We start from the raw sequence: 23,055 nt of genomic DNA on the forward strand, positions 1-23,055 counted from the left end.
CGAGAAGGTCGGCCATGTTTGGTATCAAAGTGAAGCTCTCACTTCGTAGAATGTAATATTGGCGTCAAATCGACGATCAATCGAACTACATTGTCGTTAGGCTTCGTAAAAAACGGCCGATCTCGACGACGCACGGAAAATATTATTAGATCCCAGTCTCCCAACTTCACGGCCCAAAAATGTTGCTCACAGCGAACCCGGCAGTTTTTATGGCGCGCGTGCCCAGCGTGATATATATATATATATATATGATATATATTTTTCTTACTTCTGATTTCCTCATTCTGGACGAAATTTAATTCTTTGGTCTAGTCACCTAGTGTTTGACCCCGATTTTTTGCAGACTGAAGTCGTCCCTTTTTCGCTTAGTTATAGAAAGCCCGACTGAACGACTGCACACGAGTCTTTTGAGATTTTCATGTAACTGACGAATCACTTCTCTGCTGGAAGTTACTTATTCAATTGACAATTGTTCATCCTTCATTAATTAATTAATTCACTCACCATTCACTTATCAGAAACCAACTTTTATTCTAAAAAGTAGGTAAAGAATATATTACATAACTTATTTAATGCAACTTTGTAATCACCAACTTCACTCGTAAATATTTAAACAAACTGAACTAAGTTGTTAATCAACAATCAAACGATTAAACATTGAAGAAGGAAAGGTGTTAGTTGTTCCTTAAATTTTGCCTCTCCCCTTTGACCTCGCGATTAAATTTTCATGCGATTTCTCTTTGTGATAGCTGCTGGTTGTCTGTTGAAGACGGTTTCGTATGGAGTTTTGTCGGCCCTGTTCTTCTCATATGTGTGGTAAGACTGATACCTGCATTTAGCTTCCACTTCTTTTTTGTCAGCTGCCGCTGTGTTGCACATGTTGGAAAATGTACAATGCTGATTGTAATTTTTACGTTTTAGCTGAATCTGGTGTTTTTAGGAATGACACTCAAGGTTATGGCAACGCGTTCCCTGAATCAGCCTGCCCGTAACCCGCCAAAAATGAGGTAAGGAATAAAACAACAGTACTGCAAGCTAAGATGTTAAAAGCATTAAGATGATGATTACCATAATGGAAGAGTAGAAGAAGTCACTTGATAAATTAATCACTGTGAGGAAAATTTTACTCAGGAAGATTCTGGTGCGTAAGCTGAGCAAAAACAATCTGAACATAAATTAGTAGGTAATAGGTTATAAGTTCCAAGCATAAGTAACTGGTTGGATTCGTAATGCTATAATGAATTCGGTCATAGGTTTTTTCATTTAATACCCTTTGCGATGCTGTAACCCGGTTGACATTTTTTCACGTATTATTTATTTTTTCATGTATTTGTTTATCTATTCATAAAATATTTTGCTCGTTGACTAACTCTCAACTCCTTTCCTCAGGCACTGGGTAAACGCCTGCGCAGTATTGACGTGTCTTTTAGGCACAACATGGCTACTGGGACTGTTTTTCCTGGACAAAGCTACAGTCCTCTTTGCTTATCTGTTCAATATTTTCAACACTTTGCAGGTGAATCCGATAGTTGATTCCTTCCCTAGCCTCCTGAATTTTATGATTACTTAATTCTTTTGGGTAGGAATTAGTAGGAAATAGCTGTCTCACAGAGATGAGAACGCTCGTCTCCCACCGTTTGTGCCCAACTTCTCTTCACGAACCTGCTAGCGACAGAGATTGGTTCAGTTTGTTGTTGCTTCTCGTCCTCTCACCAAGAGGTTTTTCCAAGTTCTCTAGATTCCGTCCCTCCTATTAAGACAACAACCCTTATCCCAATATCAATTAAGAATAGAGAACAAAAAGCCATCTTGGTTAATTCTACATCCGATTCAATTAATTTAAGAAGTTTTGTCTTCCAAGCAAGAAGACCTCTGTTTCCGAATTACTTATGTTCCTTGTTTTTCTTTAATTTTTCAAGGGACTTTTCATCTTTATTTTTCATTGCTTAGCTGATGACAGGGTAAGCAAGTCTTTCGATTTTAATCGTTTGTCTTTTAGTCATATAATTAAAATTGAAATCTAACAGAGTCACGGTAATCGAAACAAGACTATAACGGGGCATTTTGGATTAATTGATTTTAGATTAATGGTGAATACATTGTATTATGGGTAAAATATAAAAGATTAATCACAAGCTTCCGACTTAATAATCCTTAATGATTTTTAGATTCGCTCTGAGTACAAACGGATACTTTGCTGTCATGGAAGTCGAAGAGACTACCTCCGTGACAATATAATTGCAAAATCACAGCAGAAATATTCGTCTAGTCAGGTGAGTAAAATTAGTTAGTTAAGACACTCAGAGAAAAAATGAACAAACAAGTTCATGGTTGTATGGTAGATTACCATACAACCATGGCGGATCCACGTAAAAAACCCATCTATTAATTCCTGGTCTGAATCCTCTCTTGTGTTTTGCATTGTACAGACGACAAGACTTCAAAGGAAAGCCATGTTATCGGAAGGTGGGTTAAATGGTATATTTCAATGAACGTAGTCAAAGAGAATTTAAAACACATTTTCCATATTTTTTTCACTAACAATCATTTTCAATCCTTTGTTCTCAAGGCTGACTTCTAGAAAGAAAGCCATGAACATGTTTTATGTCGCCTGCAAAACAGGCAAAAAGGCGCTGGTTCTTGCTACCCTAGGCATGGCCCGGATCTCATCAGCGTCCCTCGGTTTTTGGTTTTATTTGGTTCAGCTAGTGATACAATTTCTTTTTCTTATTATTGCCTTCTTTCTTCAGAAAAAAGGATTGATGTGGGGACACACACTTCTTCTGGGGTTGAGCTAAGGCCAGTCGACCAGGCAAGGATATTCTACAGAATACTCTCTAATTTCTAGTTGCTTGAAATCCACCAGATAAACACTGTGATAAGGGTTACCACTGTAATGCGTAACATTAAAATCTCTTTCATGTATATACTTGCAGAGCTTTAATAGCAACATAGATATTACAGCCGGTGCAAGGACAAAAGAAAACGAGAGACTGAAGGAATATCAGCATTACCACATAGCCGTAAGACACGAAGAACACAACCAAGAAGATAACGAGGAAGAAAATTCAGATGACGACTTCTTTGAAGATATATCTTCGAGTTTAATAAACATCTGTAAGGGCAGCACAACGAAGCCTGTGATAACAAAGGAAACACGAAGATCTGTTACTTCTGATCCTTTTCAGGACAAGCTATCTCAACTCTCAGACCACGAATGCGACACATTCGCTAATAATAGCGAAAAAGAAGAAATCTTAAATGTAAAAAAAATGGGACTCATGACAAACCAACAGGAAAACACGTTTGAAGGTGTACGAGAGGAGTTTGGCGACTTATCATTGGATTTTCACACGGCAGAGTCCAGTTATCAAATGAGAAAAATAACTTCAACCTGCCGAGTTTATCGACACTGTCAAAAGTCATATTTCACAACTTCGTCTCGTCCACAAATAGCAATGAGTGACAGTAGCGTTCTGAGCGATGACTTAAGGGCGAGCCTGTCAATAGTCGAGAATAGCGATAGCGACTCTGTTTTCGGATGATAATTTTTCAACAAAAACATGTCACGGTAAAGGATTCTTTTCGAACTGACCTCAGATCTCGAAAAAGGATTATTTCTACACTCAGTTTTAACTTAATACCACGCTGACATGATTAATCCATAAATATATACTGTGGTTATTTTACCTAAGTGAAGAAAAGATGTTTGTCGACACAGATATCAATAAATTGGATTAATATCCAGTAAGTTCGGGTCCTCTTTTCCTTAAGTTGTGAATCTCAATCGGCAAAAGTTGACGGCTCAAAAAATTCGGGAAGGGCTGATTCAAGGGTGGATATTCATCTTTTTTCAATGAGCATCGAGTCGTAGTAAATGTAATTCCGGCTCACATATCTCGCAATCCCAGTACTTCTAAAGTGGACAGTTATCTTGATCCGAGGGGCGTTTGCAATTTCAAACATTAGGAATGAGGAGGAGGAGGGATTTTCTCTGTCCTGTAAAAGAAAAAGAATTTTTTCCCCATAGGAGGTTTCATTCAGCAAAATCTTCCAAGCTATTTCCATTGTAATTCGCCCATCATGTAGTCCTCAGTTTGATTCGATTTGCTCTCATTCCTTGCTCTTAATCCTTGGATTAATTTTTATTAACGTGCCTGCACCACGCAATGAGGAGTGATATTTACTAATTCATTCTTATGGAATTTTAAGCAGAATTGCGCTTGAACGATTTATGAGCCTTGTTTAATTCATCAAAATATTTTTCGTGGTTATGATGTTTTTCAATCCTTACGTATGAATATTGGGCAAAATTTTTAATTATCAAAGCGAATGTAAGTTGAGTTACTTGCATCAGATACAAGCCCGTTTATTTGCAATATACCCTTTTATGACAAATTCTGTGTGAAATGTTGCCGTAAGTGATCGACAGCACTCCTCCAACTCCGAGTATGCCAGTTTTCTCCGCAATTAAAATATTAAAAGTTGAGACTTTAAATATTTATGCACAGACCACCGGGAGATTTTACCCGACTTTCAGTGCCTTTATATAGTTGAAAAAGGACTATAGTGAAAATATCTTTTAAAAGAATATGAAAACTGTCACCCTTTTTTTTATGTTCAGTACATTGAACGAAAATGAATGTGGGAGAGATCGCACCTTCAAGCAGACGATTTAAGAAACACCTGCTCTGAAAAGCGACGGTGATTGAACAAAAGATTTCATTGAGTCGACGCAAAATGTTTTGGCACAACTGCTTCAGAGATCATTTCTAGGATCTTTATAATTGGTTCAAGTGTCGAGTCTAATATAAACAAAGGTGAATGCTTTTAATATATAGTTATTTATTCTGCCTGCTCGTTCATTGTCTTTTCATGTCGCACCGCGTGGTGGACGGAGGTAAGTCTTAAATCTTATATGTTCATATTCGTATTTTTACTGTGTATCGCGTTTCTCATTTTAAATATGAAAGTAACGGCTCCTAAAACAGTGTCTCCCACTGTACTTGATCAGCTGGGGTTGAATTTCTATCACAGCGTCAGCCAAACGAATCGACAGGAATGATTCAATCTATTTTGATTGTACGATTGTATACCCTTCACTATGTTTATGAAGCACCGGTGGGAATCTTCTTTCATTAGTAAACTAGTTTAGAAATAAAATCCTTCCCGCGTAGTTCAGAGACTAATGCATGTAGGATTTTAATACAAAAATTGTGTTTGTAACTATTTTAGAAGTCTACTACTCGGCTTGTATATGTGCGAACATGATGAAAGGAAAATCAAGGTTCCGTAGATTCTTTACTTAGTGAGTGTCAACGTATGATTTTTATCGAAGAAATCTGAAAGAAAGGGAAATTTAAGCTCGGCTGAGCATTCTCTTTTTTTTTCTCTCTCTCTTTTTCATTTTCACTTGAATATCATCCAGGCTAACTCGAGACTTTCCTTTGTCAGGTTGATCCCTGAATAAATTATAGATTTCAATTTATTGTTCGTCAATGATCGCGGCAAATAAAGTGGACGCGAAAACTTCTTTAGCTAGCCTCAGTACAACGAAGCTATATCCGAAAGTTTCTCACATAATATAGACGTATGGTGTAACCAAGATCTTCTTGGGTAAAACTCTCAGTAGCTTGAGTGAAATAATATCGGAGTAAAGATATAGCCACACCTGTTGGAATGAATACACTTCATAGTCGGCGAAACTAAAAGAAATTAAGTATGTGAAATAAGTCGTGGCGTGTTCGAATAACACCTTCCGTAACGCAATGGCGCGTCATCGCCAAATTAGGATTTTATCAATTTCTGTTTTGTATGAAACCGCAATGTGCTTTTGGATTGAGTTGTTCAAAACATTAGCGAAACGTACGTGCAAACACAAAATTTACTTATAAATCCTTTCTCTGATTGCTCCCTTCGCGTGAGATATCTTTCAATCACGCAGAAACTCTTTCTTAAGGAATGGAACTTGACGTTTCTTATTTATATTCTTCATATATGGTTTTTATTCTAGGCTGATTTACAAGCCATCTGTCTGAGGCGGAGAGCAGAAAATGGCATCAACCCTATACGAGGTGCGATTTGATTTCCGTCTATTATTTCAAGTCCTTATTTAGCAATGTATACATGGCACAGTATCTATTTAATTTTGTCATTAATGAACACGTATCTCACTGCCTTTGCCTTAGTCGATTGTGCAAGGAAAAGACAACTGCAACAACAATACATGCGTAACGTTCGTAAAATACTCATTTACGAGAGACAACATTCAAGAGACGCACAAACAGAGTCAAGCGAAAAAAATTCTCTGAACGTAACGTTTACTAAGATTACGTCCTTCTGAAAAAGAAAATTATTTTTTAGCTGAACACATTTCGTCAATGACGGCGTTGTGGTGGTATGTTGCTCTTTAAAATGATCAAGTCTCCCTCTCTGGAAGCTTTTAAAAATGACAACCAATTCTACCCATTTGCTCAGAAATCAACAAACTTTGTTAAAATCTTAAATTTCAAACGCGCATGGGAAAAGACACTAAATTGCTTATATCTTAGCCACCGAGCTTATGGCCTCGAGTCAGTTCCTGTAAAACCAACAGTTCAACAGGATTACAATACATGTAGCTCATTTGAAATTTCAGGGAATGTTACACGGCGATAAAAGCAGTAATTATTTATGTGCGCCTAAAGGCATTTTAAGGTTTAAGTATTTTTTTTTATAAGTATTTTAATAATAAAGCTAAGTCTTGTAATGACTACATTATATCATTTTGTGATATGTTCATGTGCCATACGAAGACATCTAAACATTAAACGAAAATAGTTATTAAACTCCATTATTTGCACGTGAATTTTTTAATATTATATAACACGGAAGTTAGAAACTAAAAGTAAAGATCACTTTTTTATTCGAAGCCCAAAATTTCCTCAACGAGAGGTGAAAGGCAAGAGTGATTTAGCATCTGATACACTGCCATCTCCATAATAGGCAATGCTGGAAATCGCACTGTGAATTAGTTATTCTCGGTTCTTAGCTTTTCCTTTGTTGACCATTTCTGGTAACTTGGTGTGATATTGAGGCTATAAATTTCCTATTTGATGACACTGTTAATTCTCATACTTGACAGAGTAAGAAGATTTTACTTAATGATCATTCGTGGGAGTGAAAGGGTAAATAAGTGCCTTAGGGGTAAGAGTGAACATTGACCAAACATCATTTAATAGCTTAATTTGGAAATAAGACAGCGAGCATGGTCCATATCAAATAAAACCAAACAGATTCGCAAATTTGCAATAGGACACGATAATAATGAATGATGCAGTATTTCAAAGCCTACGAAATAATTTAGTCAGATTTATATTGAAATGCGGATTAAAAACGTTGGACCAACATTTTGGTTCTATTCGCAACAATTCTTATGGTATGATGAATATTAACGATATAGATAAAGCTTTACCATGTTAATTTAGTCACAAGTGGAAGAAAGAAAATATCCGGGTTTCATTTTCTGTTTTGTAGAACGTGGAAGATTGGCACTCAAATGAGGATCGAAAAGATTTACTCTCATCTGGCGAAATAGAGTCACTTCAGGTCAAAGGAGATATCGAAGAGCACGATGATGGATATGAAGAAATATGTCCAAAACAACAACCACAGGATGAAAAAACTGAAAGAGAGCTGGATGGTGTGGATGGAAATGCAAAGGAAAATGGTCACGAGTGTAGTGATGAAAACGGCAACGGTATTGATGAAGAACTCGATGAAGATGAGGTAAATGATGACGAAGAAACAGTGAATGGCAGTAAGCGTGACCAAGATGATCAGGACAAAGACGAAAGCGTCGAGACACTTGCCGAAACGAGCGGAGAAGAGGCCACATCGTCAGTACCTTATTATGGAAGAACTCTGGTAGCTCCCGAGTATATGAACTTTCTTCCTCCCGAATTCGAAGAAACTTCTCAGGCTGGAGAGGGGAATGAAGCAGAAAAAGATTCTCCCCAAAGCACCTTACTGAAAGAATTCAAAGATCAAATTAAAGGGGACCGCAAAGAAGATCAGAGGGCAGAAGAAACATCCGTTCAAACTGTTGAGAATGAGAAAGAGAATGAAGACGACTTAAGTTCGCCCGAAGAAGAATTGGACGAAGTTGAAAGTGAAGTTGAAAAAAAAGAAGATGGAGGACAGTCTTGTACCGTTGAGAGGGTGGAACAGAGCGAAGGAGAAGAGGAAACAGTTGAGGAGGAAAAAGAAGAGAAAGAGGAAGGGAGCGATTCAAGTAATGGTTCAAAGCTTACCCCACTGGAAGAGGAGGGATCCCCACAGCTAGCTCAAGAAGAAGATGATGAAGACCAAAGTGAAGGCGAGGAGCCAGAGAAAGATAATGAAGACATTGGAATCAAGGAGGAGGATGAGAAGTTAGGCAACGGCGAGGAGGCAGGAATTTTGACTGTGGAACAAACGCTTGAAAAAGGGAGCGAAATCAGTCCTGAATTAGCTAAGGTAAATGATGAAGACAGCGACAGTGACGAAGAAATAGATATCGAGCATGAAGAATCAGGTCGAAAGCATTCCTCTTCTCTCAAAGTACAGGTCCACTCGCCAACTCCAGATGTAAGCGAAGTGGGTTCTGCTGCCCAGTCGTTCGACGCTGGAGAAGACCAAGTCACCGGTCAACAAGATACGGCACCAGAACAGTCTTTTAAGGAAATTGGCAAAGAAGAACAAGAACGAAACTTGGTAAGCATAACCTGACTACTTTAATCACAGGGTATATTCACTGATCAATGCTGCCCCATATATGGTAAGCATGGTAAGCATACCCTGACTACTTTAATCACAGGGTATATTCACTGATCAATGCTGCCCCATATATGTTAATTACGTATATCGCAGGTCACTTTCTGTGTTCCCATTTTCTTGTAAACTCAGATACCCTAACTATACTTGCACTTGAATTAGATAAAGGTATGTAAAAACAGAACAACATTGAAGGCTGTTTTAGATTTTTTTGTCTATTCTGAGTAAATAAGACAAACGGTTATACGGTAGGGACGCGTTTTTTTCCTGAAGTGACATGCGTGTTCTCTTTATTTAACGTTTGCAGTTCAGTGAGCCAGTTGAAACTAATGACAATTATCAGGATGAAGATGATGCAGGACACGAAGCAGTTGATGGTGAGACCTACCAAGAAGGGGATTCAGAGGAAGATCGCGAGGGTGGCGATGAGACCGGGGCGGAAAGTTGTGAAAGTGACCAGGAAGCCGCGGACGAAGTGGAGGCCGAGGTGACTGATACATTCACAGAGGCGCCGTTGAAAGAGGACTATGCTGGTAAGTATCATAAAGCCCTTGCCAGTAATTCAAAAAGCTAGTTTGAATTAACTGAAAGAAGAAAATGTTACCGACTAAACTAGGTACACCGCTAGCTGGGCTTTGTATATTGCTTTATAAGAGCTCTTCTTTCCTTATAAGTTCATTTCAGTTTACAAGGTCAAGAAAGGGAGTCGGACCTCACCGGAAAAGTGAAGGAGCTGGGAAGGATGTTCGATGGAGGTGGTCCAGTATTTCCTTCACCTGGGAGGAATAACTCTGAAGGAGGTAAAATTTTAAACTTATTTAAACTGAAATCAGAATAAGTGATTAGATGGAGGTCAAAGTTGATAAGTTAAACCACAGAAAATGCATTAGGTTAGGTCACTAAGAGACGCATTTTGCCATTTCATCTCTTGCAGTTGATGGGTCTCCAATCAGTGTGCGCAAGTACAAAGCCATTTTTGAGCAAGACCAAAATTCGGTTCAGGGTGCTCGAGACCCAGGTGAGCTTTCATTTAAAACTTTACAGTTGGTGCATCAGCTTTTACAGGAGTATCGCAACTAAGTGACTCAAAAACAGTTTACCCTCCTTCAGGACGAAGAGAAGAATTGATCAATCCTCCGAGAGGCATGGTGAAAAATTTGCGAGGATTCTTTGAAAATCCGCAGGGCTTGGAAGCAAGGAAAGGATGAGGTATAGAGACTATAGTATATAATGAAAGAATTTTTTTTTCTTCTACTAACACATTCAAGTGAAGTCACCGTTCAATGGTGCCAATGTTGGATCTAACAAATGATAAGGTCTCTTCCACCCCACTCATTTGTGTAGATCATCCATGGTAATATTTAAGAGACCTTAAGATTTTCTTCCATCAATGCAACCCTTAGCCTCGGCTTTCATGTCAGTTAAATAGAAATCTAGCGTCATTAAGAATGGTGCATGAATAAGCTCCAAGAAAAAAAAAATACTGAAGGGTTAAGGTGGAGGTCTGCTCGTGTCACGAAGGTAATTACCGATCAATGGGATGCTTCTTTCGAAATCCTTGCCGTGTACGTATTAACAAAGGCTTGCTTCAGTTAAGGCGTCAAAGGAGTGGAAAAGAGAAAGAAAATAGATGAGGGAGGGCAGGCGAACATGGATTTGAAACCACTTCTGAAATCTGTTTCGTTAAGTCGGGGGCCGAGAAAATCATCAACATTTATAACATAACCAAAGTAAAGCGCGCGCTCTGATCGGTCAATTTAGCGCCCCCCATTTGCCCATGGGTGTATGCTGGTGACGTGAGCAAATGCAAAGACTATTTTTCCGCGCGCGCTTGTTTTTTTCTGGTCGCGTAAGATTTGTTAAATAAAAGGGAACTCTTTAGCTACAATGTATTAATGTTATGTTATAAAACAAATGGTAAACACCACAGCGTACACTATTGAGTTATGGATGCACTTGGGAGGTTTGCTAATCACTCAAGAAGCTAGAGTCGCTCTCGGCTATCGCCTCGAGCGACTCTTACGCTTCTTTCGTGCTTAGCAACCTCCCAAGTGCATCCATAACTCAATAGTGTACGCTGTGGTGTTTACCATTTGTTAATTGGCTCACTCAGGGGAAAACTGTCATGGCTTCACATACTTATCATTATCTCATTATGTTTCAGCTGGACGCTCAACGAAGATCCGTGGATCTACAACTTAATCACATTTTATCTAGAAGACCGTTGAGCAAGTCATTTAAATGAAAGTTATTAGCAGCAAACTTTTACATGGATATATATGATATCAGTATCCAGTTATCTAAGGTAGCTTAAAGTCAGTACTTTCAAGGGTGGAGCTTTGATCACCCCAAACTTTATATGGAAGGCACTGGGATATATGAAGCGGCGAACATATTTTGAGAGAAGCCTAAGAGGTTAAATTTAGGCTTGATAAAGAACTTTGGAAATAATTTTACCTAGATTTTATGGCACGAAGAAGTGAGATAAAGCATAAAACAGAAGCGCAAAAAAACCCTTAATTAAATCCAACTAGTTAAGCACTGTTTTATCAATATCTAAAAATGGTTCAATGAAAACAAAAAAAATCCCGATATATTCCTAAGAGTGCTTATACCTAAAGATAAGAGACAATTCTCGAGTTAGAAAAGGATTTTTGCACATTTGTATGTGGATAAATGTTATAGAAATGGAACTCAATGGTGATTATCTTCTAGGGATTTGTCTACAATAATCCTTGACCAAAATGAAAAAATAAAATGTAAAAGTAAGGTTTCATGTATTGGTTCACTCTTTAATTTTTCCTATTTTTCTAGTCAAAAAAAGTAATTATGTTTCTTAGTTAGGAAGTATAGATAAATAGACTTAAAAAATATTTTCTGTGCATCAGCTAATCTGAATGACTGTAGCACAGAGTTTTCCGAGCGAATAAAATACAAGGAGTCTTGCAAGAGCACAGTAAATAGTTGAACTGAGGAATAGCATTTGATCGAGTAGTCTGATCTTTCGGGGAAGAACAGTCCTGGAAAGGACTGTTGTCTTTAAATGTTGCGCAATTTTCGATTAGAGTAGCACGAGTGGAATCGATGCCAAGAAGAATTTATAACAATGTTTCGAAAACTGACAAAATGACCTCACGTAAGTCCCAAGGCAATAAACCGCCACTGTGCCCACATAACTTCAGATTTACCATTGATTCTATTGACGTAAGGCGATAATGCACGGTCCGCAGAAAAAAGAGATATTTTAGAAATCAAATTACAAGAGTGAAAAACAATCGTCAGAGGAAGGAAGAATAACGTCAACAGTTATCCTCGACTGACGTGGTTTGCGCACATTTTTGAGATATTTTTTTTTTAAGAGGGATTGTGAGCCGGTTTAAACTGAAAGCAGGACGTCCGTGGTTTTATTCTCAGACAGATGGTTCCTGTATCTAAGAGGTCTAAACTATCTCTTTCTTTCTGATACATCAGCATGAAAGAAAGCACGACAAATTAAAAGAAAACATACTTGCATGGCATTAACTTGACTAAAGCCTTCAAAACTATTACAGAGTTTACAATCGTCTGCGTCTATTGTTCTTAGCGTAACTTTCCCGGTTGATTGCGTGATGCGCTTCGACAGCACGTACGTATAAGTATCACATCAAGTGTTAAATTTCGTTTTACAGAACAGAGGTGTTATATGGGGCAACAAAGGTCAACATTTCTTTTGAAAAAAGCACAGTTGTTTGCTGGTCGGGAAATTAACAAAAATGCCTTGGTAAGTGGCGCTTGGACAAAAAGGTATGACTGACTACTCTTGAATTTAAAATGCACCCAAGGGAAATAAAAAATCAAGTATGTTTCCTCTGTCGCCGAACCATGAATGGAACGAACGCCGGCAACTCAGTTAGCAAGATTACACGTGCATTGTTCAGTCTAAATTATCATCAGATGTAAATATGAACGAGAGTTTGTATCTTCCCTTTACCTTTAAGTGTAAATTTTGTATTTACACTGAGTAACTTCGTGCTTAAAACTTTTATAGAATAGATAATTGTTCCATCTGCAAGAGTTGAACGACAGACAAAAGATGCAGTGCTTAAAAACATATAATTACGGCCTGTTATTGTGATCAGGAACGATAAACACGTCAGTACGCCGAAGCTCTTTTGAGAGATCAAGTTAAAAGGAACTGCAGTCTTAATTGTTTGCATATGGTGCTAATAACGCACTCTCGCCGCCAAAATGTAACTCTGAAGGTGAGTTAAGTTTTGTAAAAGGAAACAACTGACGAAATGTTTCCCAATTTGTCATACATGTACCCACGATGACAGTCACTTAAGCAGAAAGAGATAGAGACAGAAGGACCAAGTTTGCCTTTACTTATGGCCTGCTAAAGTCCTAATCACTTGTAACCTTCTTCATTCGTCCATTTGATAGTTTGTTTCACTGCCTGCCAGTCTTCTCCAGCCTTAGTGCACAAAAGTCATAAACGTCCAATGTCGATTGGCAAACGGTTAATTCTGTGTCATTCTCTGTGTCATCGCCAGCCACAAGCTTACTCTATACGACAACTTTAGTAAAGAATCGTAAACGTTCTGACCTCACGTTATATTTAAGTAGAGTCGCTCCTTCTCCTGAATTTTTTTATTTTTTCTGTTACACGGATTAAATTAGAGTCTAGGTCATGAAGGAGAGTAAGTCAAAAGAAGCTTGCTGCGCGTATAACCTCGCACTATCATAGTAGTTTGTATTAAACTACATTACACTTAATAGAAATTTAACAAAGGTATGAAATTTCGTATTATTTTCCTTTTTAACTGGTGAGTTCAGTATCTTTCAGTACCTGACTATTTCATAGAAATGTCACATAATTCGTTTCTGCAGTTTGCTTTAGATTGACTATCATGTTGCGGCGAGCGGCTTTGCATCGTTAGAGTCCGAAAGAAGAATGTTCGAGTCTAATTTGTTTGTGTTAATGAAGCTTTGTGGTTTTCTGTCACTGAGCTTACAGGATAATCTATATTTGCATTATAATGAGCTATTTTGGTAGCTGCATCGATGTTAGTCTGGAGACAAAGTAACGGGCCGTTATTGTAGTAAAATCACTGGGTTGCATCGCATGATCCAGTGAGTCCGCAAAGACCCTATGAAATATACCTTTGGTATTTTGAGGGGAAAAAAAAACACAACAAAGGTTATTCAATTGACATTTGAACCAAAGATATCAATGTACAGTTTTCTGTCTTTTAATCAGTCACATCATTGAAGTTTCGTGATAAGGAAAGATAAGGACTAAGTTTTCCTTTTTTCTGATTACTCAGTAACCCACCCGTTTTGAAACTAAAATAGTTCCCATTAGAATCAGACGTTACTTCTTTTCTGAAAAGAAACTTAATTGTTCTTACACTGCAAAACAATTAAGATTTGAATAATATCTTTCATCGACTAACAAGCTTTATTCTTTAGATAAATCATATGCTTATGTTGGTAACAAGACAGAGTGGAGTTTAATTAGGTCCGTAATCATGATTGTTCACAAAATCGGCCGACCCGTAGTGGGAATCTGACTTAGTTATCATAGCAGTTTTGGTTTTATCAACTGAGTTGATAAAGTAAATTGGCCACCGTAAAGAGTTTCAAAGCTCACGTTTCGAGGGTTAGCCCTTCGTTAGAGCGAGCGTTAACCCTTCGCTCTGACTCTTTCGGGTGGCCAATTTACTTTATCAACTCAGTGGATAAAACCAAAATTATCATGTCACTCCCACTGACGTAGCATCACAGTTTCTTTAGAAACTTATCCCCTTTATGAAGTTCTCGTGAGCATGATTACAGCCAGAATTGGACAGTACAATGTCCATTAAAACAATTCAACAAAACCAAGAAAATTTAACAAACGAAATATCCATTCCTTAAGCGTATTCATAAAGAAAACAATATGGTAGCAACGAGCAAAAATGGTGCATATTTTCCAATAGCAAGCATAAGTCGTATACTGTCCTTTTGGTGCTAAATTAAGGCCACTCGGATGGCCAATCACGTTATAGAATAAGCAATATTTGACAATGGGTGCAACACAAAAACCAGCAGATGCAGGGCAATGTCAGCAAAATACTATTTCACTATTTTTCGAAATACTTAAATTTTGTTACAGGCTAATAGTTTTTGCTAGAGGCTACGAAAATAAGCGTATTCAAGTGAGGTTTTGGAATTGTCAATGGCATGTAGTAAACATTATTTGAAAACGTTTCCCGTAATTGAGAAGTGAATAAAATAAGATATAAACTTAAGGTAGCACTCACAATATCATTGCAGAGATTTTTTTCACCTCAACTTTATAGCTTTCACACCTTCACCGACGATTAATTCAGGAACTTACGACAGTCGATAATTGTTCATCAATTCTAAAGGTTCTAGATTTATGTCCAGACTGTAGTGTTTGTTCAAGGTGAATGACACCTGTTCTGCCAAGGGGCAGGGATTCTAAGTCTCGTAAATCCAAGCCTGCTACTGGTCAGAACAACTAAAGACAGTTATCGAGAGAAGTTTGCATCGCCATGAGGAGAGCGGAACAAATATGTAAGTAACTATTGCAATTTGTGCCGGTCTTGTACCATTACATTCAAAAATAGTTGAGTAGTTCGGCAGCGCGTAATTCAACAGGTATGAAACAAAGGCCAGCGGAATTGAAAATAAAAACAGTAATGTTGAGTATGAAGAGTCCATCAGCTAATCGAATCGTAACAACCCTCGTATTTATTTATCATGATTTTACACTTATGCCAAACCTAGTCTCACAAAAATATCTTGCCCAGTCGAGTAAGAACAAACTAACATATGCTTTATAACGCTTTTGAGTAGTCCCGATTAACCAGATGCACGAAATCCGAAGTAAACACGGTTAAACATGATAACAGTACCTGCCGAGCGGTTAAAGCAATTTCGCTTTGCATTTTGGCCGGGCATGTATTTGAATTGCTGGTTTTAACGTAGACGGCTAGATCTGATGTGTCACCGTACTTACGTTGCTCTTTTAGTTTTATACTCGCTTGGTTCTCCTTTTCTATGATAACGCCCCCTTGAAGGAAATTAAAAAAAAAAAATACAGAATAACTTGCGAATACTAGTCCCACTTGTCAACTAAAGAAGTAATTTTATTCACTTGCGGCGGCGTGACGACCACAAGAGCTTCACAGAATTTTAAATCAGTTCCCGTCCTCCTCTCGTCGGTGATATTCCATAGCTGATAGAAAGTGCACCTGACCTGTGTTAATGAGTTGTGTTATTGCAATGACAAAAATGAGTCAGTAGGCCCGAAACTGCTCCATGCGATACTGGCAAACTCAAATCGGCACTTAGATACATGACACAACGAATCAAAAATGATAATGCATAAGAAAATAATTGAAAAAAATTATGTTTGACATTTGTTTCCGTAATATTTATTCACGCTCGCATCTGGCCAGGTTTCATTCGTTATTTGCATTTTCTTTTTATGACTTCGTTTACAGTTTTCACATGTGGTGAGCAAATTTTTAGGTTTCCCAAACATAATCGACTCGGAAAAATAACTTTCTGGTTCGGATTAAGAGGAGTATTCAGTCTCAAAGATGAATTACTTTTTGTTTCTAATGCTAAGTAATAGTCGAAGAATAAAGTAGAATAAACATGAATAAGTCCAAAGAAAATTATTTAGAATGGACAAATAAGCTATTTTTATCACCAACACCTGTTATAATGCTTGCTGCGAGGTTTTCACTTCCTGAAGGCAAGAGCGGAAAGGAAAACATCAGTTGCGATAGGCACAAGACACGTATACTTTGAAAAACTTGTTTTTTACTAATATGGGAGGACGCCATTTACGACGTTTCTCGTACGATATGGTAGGCTAGAAGTTGGTAAGTTAAGGCTATTTAAAATCACCTTATTCACTGGTCTTAGACATATCTCCGGAAATTCAATTCGGACGCGATGAATGTATACCGTCGAATAAGGTATTACCAAAATGTAAACAGACAGCTCTCTAATGCTCAGTACAAAACGGGCTTAATTTAGATTGCGGGTAAAGAATTATCTTGTCCAGTCTGTGTTTCATATTCAAGCAAGGTTACATTGCCGTATGAATAAGAGAATGAGGATAAGATATAAAACAAGAAATTTGAAATTAAAACGGCAATTTTAATGGAACTTTTTTCGGTTTACGTTCATTTGTACCACGCTGGCTTCAGCAAGGCAAGACACTCAATTTGTTTTTAAGACCTCGTCTTTAAATTTTTGAATAATTCAGAAAATCAGCTGGTGGCATATTGTCAGAATTTTTCGGCCAATGAGATTTTCTACATAAAAATTGAAGCATAGGTCATTATAAGCATTATACTACATGATCTTAAAAATTGATCTTTCGTTGAGCCTTACTTCATTTTATAATAGATATGTTCGTCCTAATCACGGTAAGGTCAAGATCGAGGTAGATTTCCTGATAAGCAAAGGCCTTCTAAAGATCCACTTGAGTTCACGAAATATATTCATATTAAGCGTTTGTTGTGGTTTTCCGGCGGCCAGCCTGTCCGTTTGAACTGAAAGACGAAGGAAGCAATCGACAGAATAAACAATTTTATGTCGATTCTAGCCGATTACAATTGCAAATTCAAATAAATGGTAATTTTTGCAAGTCAGAATTGATCACGAACTCTGGCTACGAAATAAACAATGATGATCATATTAGCAAATACTGAAAGGCCTCGTCTAATCTGCGGTCGTCGAACTCTTTGGACTGCCTCTTGGCCTTACAAGGTATTCATTGCTTTTTGTTCATTCAAACATTTTAGCAGCTTTGTATTGACTTAGGTCCCATTACGTTGAACTGAAATCTACAGTTAGAATCATCTCTTTACGACCTATAAAGTATTTGCCCAAATTTTTGTCAGAAAAGGAGTTAAAGAATCATCCTAAAAAAATTTTCATTTTTAACGTTATCAAGCTGTGTACATGAGCTAATATAAATGATTTTCACTACTGAACCCAAACACGAAAACACCAGTCATGTCTCATTAAAGTGAGTTGCGAGCGTCGATCTTTTCATAGAAATGTTAAGTAGTTCGACATTGAAATTTTTCGTAATTATATCTTGTAATAAAGTAAGGAAATAAACTTATCTTTAGTCTGTAAAACTGGCTGAAATTGAAATTGCCTATTAGATTTTAAGGTTTTATTGTGGCGTATAATTAGTTAGATACGTCATTTCTTTTTTTTACTAATTCAAAGCTCAGGCGAGAATGACGCTGATTTTTACAGATCCTTTTGGTAAATCCCAAAGCTTTATATTGACTACTATTTCGTATGGTTCAAAATGTCTTGAGGTTAACTAAACTCGAAAAAACCTCGCCTTGCAGGCCTACAAAACCTGACGATGTTATCTGTACTCCGCCTTCCACATACATTCGAAATGCCGGTTGCCCGTCAAACGAATTCAATTGCCAAAACAGATCTGTACGTTTTCAGTTAGCACTAATAATATAATCAGTATAATTCAAGATATGTAGAAAAGATTCACGTTTTGTTCGGACATCTCTGAAAGAACCAAATCAGTAAAGAAATCTCGTGCCATATGATTTAGTGACGTACATAGGTACATGTATTATACTTAACGTCTATGATATCGAAACGATAGTCATGAGACAGGCAGTGTGGTTATAGAAGGACAGAATCTTGAATGCCACTAAAGGAAAAAAATCTTCTGGCTCGTCTAGACAGAAAAATTGGTATTCGAATGAATGGGTTGAAAATGGTACTATATATAACAATTAGCGTTTATTATCAATGACAAATATTCGAATCGTCAGCAATGAAAGTGACGGCCATGATTTGCATATTGCCGGAACAGGCTGAGATTGACAAAAGTTCCAGTTAGGTTAATTCTGATGTGAGTACGTTTAAGAAGTGAAATTCTAAGAAGTAACAATATTTCTCTATTTCGGTTTATGAAAACAGGTGGTGCCGATTGGTGTAATGCTTCGGCTTGTACCTTGGTTGGTGAAGTGCAGTCGACACTCAGTCGTTCATAGCCTACAATAAATTCAACATTTTGTGCGGTCGGATCGCAAGAGCTTCTGTGTGCATTAATTCCTTCTGCAGTCTACTCCTGGCCGGACCTTAACACGGTTTAAACACTGTCATTGATTCCAAGCCCACCATAAAAACAACCAGTAACAAGCTGGAGGTGATCGAATTTTAATAGAAAAATTGATCACAGTTTATGAGTAAGGATCAAGGGATGGATGTGGACAAGTCAGATTGTGAATTGTCCATCACAAAGCAGCTCAGCCTTATCTCGTTTGATAAGAAAAACGGCCGGGAGGGATTTTCCGATTGCAAGGATTTTCACAAAAACGAACTTTGCAAAAAACGATGCGATTCAACTGGTTCTGTGAAGAGCTGCACTGATCAGCTGAGATTTATTCAAAAAACAGTGAGGGATACTAGTTGTGATGCAACGAGTAGCCATGACACCTCAAGTAATCCAGAGCAATCGTTGCCATCACCAGGGAACATTGACAGCAAGCGACATACACTGCAGAAAGTACCAAGCATCACAGTGTGTGACGATACCGAAAATCGGGCGGGTGTAGAATCAAGGAAAAATTCATTGTTCGATCCCAGGTTCCTGATGCCTACTGAGGTAGGTTTAATTGTAGTTCATCAACCGATCGATCCATTAGTTCAATGATTGGTTGATTGATCGATTGGCGGACTGATTCATCGTGATTGATTTAGATTTTTGCAATCGCATTAACAAATCTATACTTTTAGTGATTTTCATTCTCTCTTAATTAATGATATGTTCATGTGAAAAGTGCAAAATTGTCTCATACATACATACATACATACATACATACATACATGGTTTATTTGATAAAGCAGGTTACTAGGTAGGCAAGACTAAAGTCCTGATGTGGACCTGCTACTAATTTAAAACTTTACACGTAATTAAGAAATAGAAATATGTACATATATATAGAAGTTACTAGTATTACAATAATTAGTTCAAAAATATGTATAAATATCGTCCTTATTCGTAATTGATGAAGATTCCTTTGAATAAGATATACTGCTCAAGATCAGTTTGTTTTTCTTCAGTTTTTCTTTGAAAGCTTCAAGGCTGGACGCCTCCTTTATGCTCCTTATGTCTCCTTACCTTCTTCAGTTATTCACTTGTCCGTTTATTTCCAGTCAAGTGTAGATGAAGCCAGATATCTTTTGGCATCCAGACGAGTCTCTTTACCATCTACTTCCAAAGGCATACGCAGTAGGAGCCTTGATATGGTGGCAGAGGAACAGCCGTCTGACTCTGCACATGAGAGCAACACAAGTGTGCCACTTGCCTCTCTCGGACTTCCTCGGTACCGAGCTAGGTCACGCAGTCTTGACACCGGCCTTAGAAAAAGAAATAATTTTTCTGCTTTCAAAGAATCTCTAAAGGTAATACTGGGAATGATTACTGCATTTATGAAAAGTGCTGGTCCCCATTGCCTGTGTCCATATGATCATAAACGTATTCGTGCTCACCAGGGTGTTATTCCTGTTTCAAAGAAACTGTCGGTGGGAGGGGGGGGGGGTGTTACAAGATAATTTGGTTTTATCAACTGAGTTGATTAACTAAATTGGCCACACCGTAAACAGTTGCATCAGAGCAAAAGGCTAACGCTCCAAACGTCAGCTTAAGAAACCCTTTAAGGTAGCTGACTTACGTTTTCGACTCAGTTGATAAAACAAATTATCTTTTTTCCCCTTTGTCGAATTTTTGTTTTTTTCGTGGGTGCGTGCGTAATTATGTTCGCATGTGTGTTTGTTTCTTTCTTTGTGTTTCTTCTCGTACAGTTGTCTTCGGTAATCCGTTACGATGACGTATATGCGAACAGGTTAATGACAATTTGTCTCAATGTTTCAGTTACGTGACGTGCAAAAAACAAGGCTTGGTACGTGAGAAGAGATTTGTCGTTGGCAAAAGAAGTTACTGCAAGTTATTGAGACCTCTGTTATCCCTTTTGCAGTCTGCTACGAATGTCTTAGTGGTCTAATTTATGTTATGCAAAGGCCCGGACGCGAACGCAACAGAGTACGACTTTTTTTTGCTTGGTGAGAGCATTTTCCCGACTTAAAGGGATTTAAATGAATTTTCGAAGATCTTTTTATAAATTTTGAAAAGCTGATAAAATATGAGGTAAATTTTTTTTATCGAGCAGAACATTCTAGTGTCCAAACATCTTAAAATGCTTAGCTTTTTAGATGTAATGAATCATTTAATAACTGAACAATGGAAACTTACCAGCAAGACTTTTTTATAACTAATTAGCCCGTTTCAGTTGATTACTTTTTATAACAAAATTTCAGTATACATTTTGCAGGTTCAAGTCTGACTGGTTTTTTTGGAAACATATGAACCCATTTATCTCAGTTTGAATGATAACATTCGAGTAAAAAAGAAAGGTTTATCTTGGTTAAAAGACGTGTAATCTACATTCAACCATCTTTTGTTTGGACGTTATTTTATGCTAATAGTTTTTCAGGTCTTTTTTTAGCTGGATGTCTATGATAAAGACCGAGTGGAAAAATTCAGCGGGTTTGTTCTTCATGATAGTCAGAAATTCCAACTTGCACCAACGGGATTTCAAAGAGCACCGTTGTCAACTTCCGGTCTCAAAATTCAACGAATATAATTTCAAAGTGAGTTTCGAATGCGTGGTGCGACCGAGTTGCAGTTAAACGACGCGCCTTTCACAAAAATCGACTTCCATGAAAAACAACCCTACAAGCAATCCCAGCTTAAATGCTTGAAATCCTAAGGATATAAAGACAACTTGTATTGTCATATCAATCGTCTTGTATGTCATTAACTTACAATCCTTCGTTTCCCTCTGTTTGACCACAGTTTGAGACCGCAGTGAACCACTAGCACGAAACTTACTGGAGTCCTCTCACTGACAAGATTTTTCTCTGGCTATTAGCCCTTCTACTTGCAAACAAAAATATGAAGCCGATCATAACTTCTCACTCCCACGATTTTGTCTCTTTTTTGCTACCTATAGCTCGATACTTATCAGGCGGTTTTGTATGCGCTAAACCGGAAAGGAACGTCATAGTCGTGTGAGACCTGGCCACTAGAGGCCCCACCATTTATTACGTAGCGCACACAAAACCGTGAAGCTCAAGTAAATCAGCTGATATGGCAAACCATGACTACTTGCCTTTCATTTGTTATTCCGCCATAAGGTTCGATTGAAAATGGGTTGTTGGAAAATTATTCCGTTCAATCCGGCTAAAGGTCATATTGAAATTGTTTATTCTGGTCACATACCCCCTCCAATATGAGCCTATTTAACCCCAGCCCCCCTCCCCCATACTCACACAGACACACATACGCAGAGCTACCACGTGACAGTTTACGATATTTCAATTTTTTTTCTTCCGATAATCATTTGCTGCATATTTAACCACTTTTAAAAGGAATGGAAACTGGACTAAGTAGTCTTCCTGCTGAGATGCATATAAAAGTATGAGGCCAAATGCTCGATCACAAAGCCATATACTTCCCACATACAAACATATTTATTATAGCATGAGATTAAAATTTACTTTGGAACCTCGCTTTGATTTTTAATCTTTGAAGTTAAAATAAAACACACATACTCAGACAACTTTGAAAAATTACTTACCTTCGATTCAGTTTCATCCTGAAAAATGAGGCGAAAGATTTGAATGTGGCCCTCAGTCTTCGATGACAACTGTATGATCCTGATTCTTCGTGGCTTTGTTAAGGGCCAAAATCCGTTAATATTCTTCATCGTACATTGTGTAATGCACAGGCAATAATTATAGGCCTGAAAATCCACATGCTTGCTTTCGAAAATCCATTTTAATTGAGGTTTTTTTTTTGCACGCAAATGTTCGTGTATATGGAGAAGATTTGCTAAAATTTTTATCGATGATGGACGGCTGCGTTCAAATATTTCCCGCCTTCCGTGATGTCAAGTTAGACTCGCTTCTATGTAATTAAGTATGGTTTTTTTGAGATGCATTATAATGCCGGCTTCTCGACTTCTCTGTGCTTTCTGCGCAAAAACTAAAAGGCAGCGAATATCGAAAACCGAAAATCAGGTTAGTATTCTAGAATTATTTTGATAATGCAGTGTTTTGTTTTTCCCATTTCCCTGTCGACACTTTTGTCCGAGAAGTACTGCGGCTTGTCGCCTGCGACTTTAGCACATGTGCTCTGACATGCGC

At 37.8% G+C, this 23,055-nt stretch overlaps 2 protein-coding genes, 1 long non-coding RNA gene and 1 pseudogene across 13 annotated transcripts in view; 3 read left to right on the forward strand and 1 right to left on the reverse strand.

The window, feature by feature from the left end:
• Positions 1–3,747, forward strand: part of LOC111323943 (uncharacterized) — a 32,010-nt pseudogene extending 28,263 nt beyond the window's left edge. The window contains exons 24-31 of the transcript XR_015993421.1: positions 750–816; positions 922–1,007; positions 1,390–1,516; positions 1,920–1,961; positions 2,169–2,273; positions 2,430–2,466; positions 2,751–2,812; positions 2,937–3,747. The product of XR_015993421.1 is annotated as an uncharacterized LOC111323943 (transcript). The remainder of the gene's footprint in view (positions 1–749; positions 817–921; positions 1,008–1,389; positions 1,517–1,919; positions 1,962–2,168; positions 2,274–2,429; positions 2,467–2,750; positions 2,813–2,936) is intronic.
• Positions 3,748–4,673: 926 nt separating this feature from the next.
• Positions 4,674–11,744, forward strand: LOC111323936 (uncharacterized). Of its 5 annotated transcripts, XM_022927393.2 has the most exons (9): positions 4,752–4,900; positions 6,014–6,074; positions 7,516–8,496; positions 8,587–8,733; positions 9,101–9,326; positions 9,468–9,593; positions 9,728–9,811; positions 9,889–10,002; positions 10,958–11,744. In XM_022927393.2, exons 2-8 carry the CDS (start codon positions 6,054–6,056, stop codon positions 9,999–10,001), a joined length of 1,698 nt encoding a protein of 565 aa, XP_022783128.2. In that variant the 5' UTR covers positions 4,752–4,900; positions 6,014–6,053; the 3' UTR covers position 10,002; positions 10,958–11,744. The 5 variants fall into 5 exon arrangements, with proteins under 5 accessions (XP_022783130.2, XP_022783128.2, XP_088595550.1 ...); XM_022927395.2 differs by having other exon boundaries at positions 4,674–4,820; positions 7,516–8,733; XM_088739424.1 differs by having other exon boundaries at positions 4,757–4,900; positions 7,516–8,733.
• Positions 11,745–12,650: 906 nt separating this feature from the next.
• Positions 12,651–21,450, forward strand: LOC111323852 (uncharacterized). 6 transcript variants are annotated; one of them, XM_022927293.2, is made up of 4 exons: positions 12,651–13,034; positions 18,766–19,453; positions 20,005–20,253; positions 20,723–21,450. In XM_022927293.2, exons 2-4 carry the CDS (start codon positions 19,031–19,033, stop codon positions 20,756–20,758), a joined length of 708 nt encoding a protein of 235 aa, XP_022783028.1. In that variant the 5' UTR covers positions 12,651–13,034; positions 18,766–19,030; the 3' UTR covers positions 20,759–21,450. The 6 variants fall into 6 exon arrangements, with proteins under 6 accessions (XP_022783028.1, XP_088595553.1, XP_022783027.1 ...); XM_088739427.1 differs by lacking the exon at positions 12,651–13,034 and adding an exon at positions 13,119–15,354; XM_022927292.2 differs by lacking the exon at positions 12,651–13,034 and adding an exon at positions 16,531–16,673.
• LOC148719602 (uncharacterized) lies at positions 15,506–17,358 on the reverse strand. Its single transcript, XR_015993422.1, has 2 exons — positions 17,191–17,358; positions 15,506–16,537 (listed from the first exon to the last, which is right to left on the reverse strand). It is a non-coding gene; the product is annotated as an uncharacterized LOC148719602 (long non-coding RNA).
• Positions 21,451–23,055: the final 1,605 nt, after the last annotated feature.

The sequence above is a fragment of the Stylophora pistillata genome, chromosome 11 (assembly GCF_964205215.1).
Source record: "Stylophora pistillata chromosome 11, jaStyPist1.2, whole genome shotgun sequence".
Classification (NCBI taxonomy): domain Eukaryota; kingdom Metazoa; phylum Cnidaria; class Anthozoa; order Scleractinia; family Pocilloporidae; genus Stylophora; species Stylophora pistillata.

Bases quoted from the DNA above. Each gene is read 5' to 3' on its own strand.
- LOC111323936 (XM_022927395.2), top strand. From the start codon at position 6,054: ATGGCATCAACCCTATACGAG. The intron at 6,075-7,515 runs GTGCGATTTGAT...TCTGTTTTGTAG, and splicing joins TGGCATCAACCCTATACGAG to AACGTGGAAGATTGGCACTC. The intron at 9,594-9,727 runs GTAAAATTTTAA...CATCTCTTGCAG, and splicing joins GAGGAATAACTCTGAAGGAG to TTGATGGGTCTCCAATCAGT.
- LOC111323852 (XM_022927293.2), top strand. From the start codon at position 19,031: ATGAGTAAGGATCAAGGGATGGATGTGGACAAGTCAGATTGTGAATTG. The intron at 19,454-20,004 runs GTAGGTTTAATT...GTTTATTTCCAG, and splicing joins GGTTCCTGATGCCTACTGAG to TCAAGTGTAGATGAAGCCAG. The intron at 20,254-20,722 runs GTAATACTGGGA...TCAATGTTTCAG, and splicing joins CTTTCAAAGAATCTCTAAAG to TTACGTGACGTGCAAAAAAC.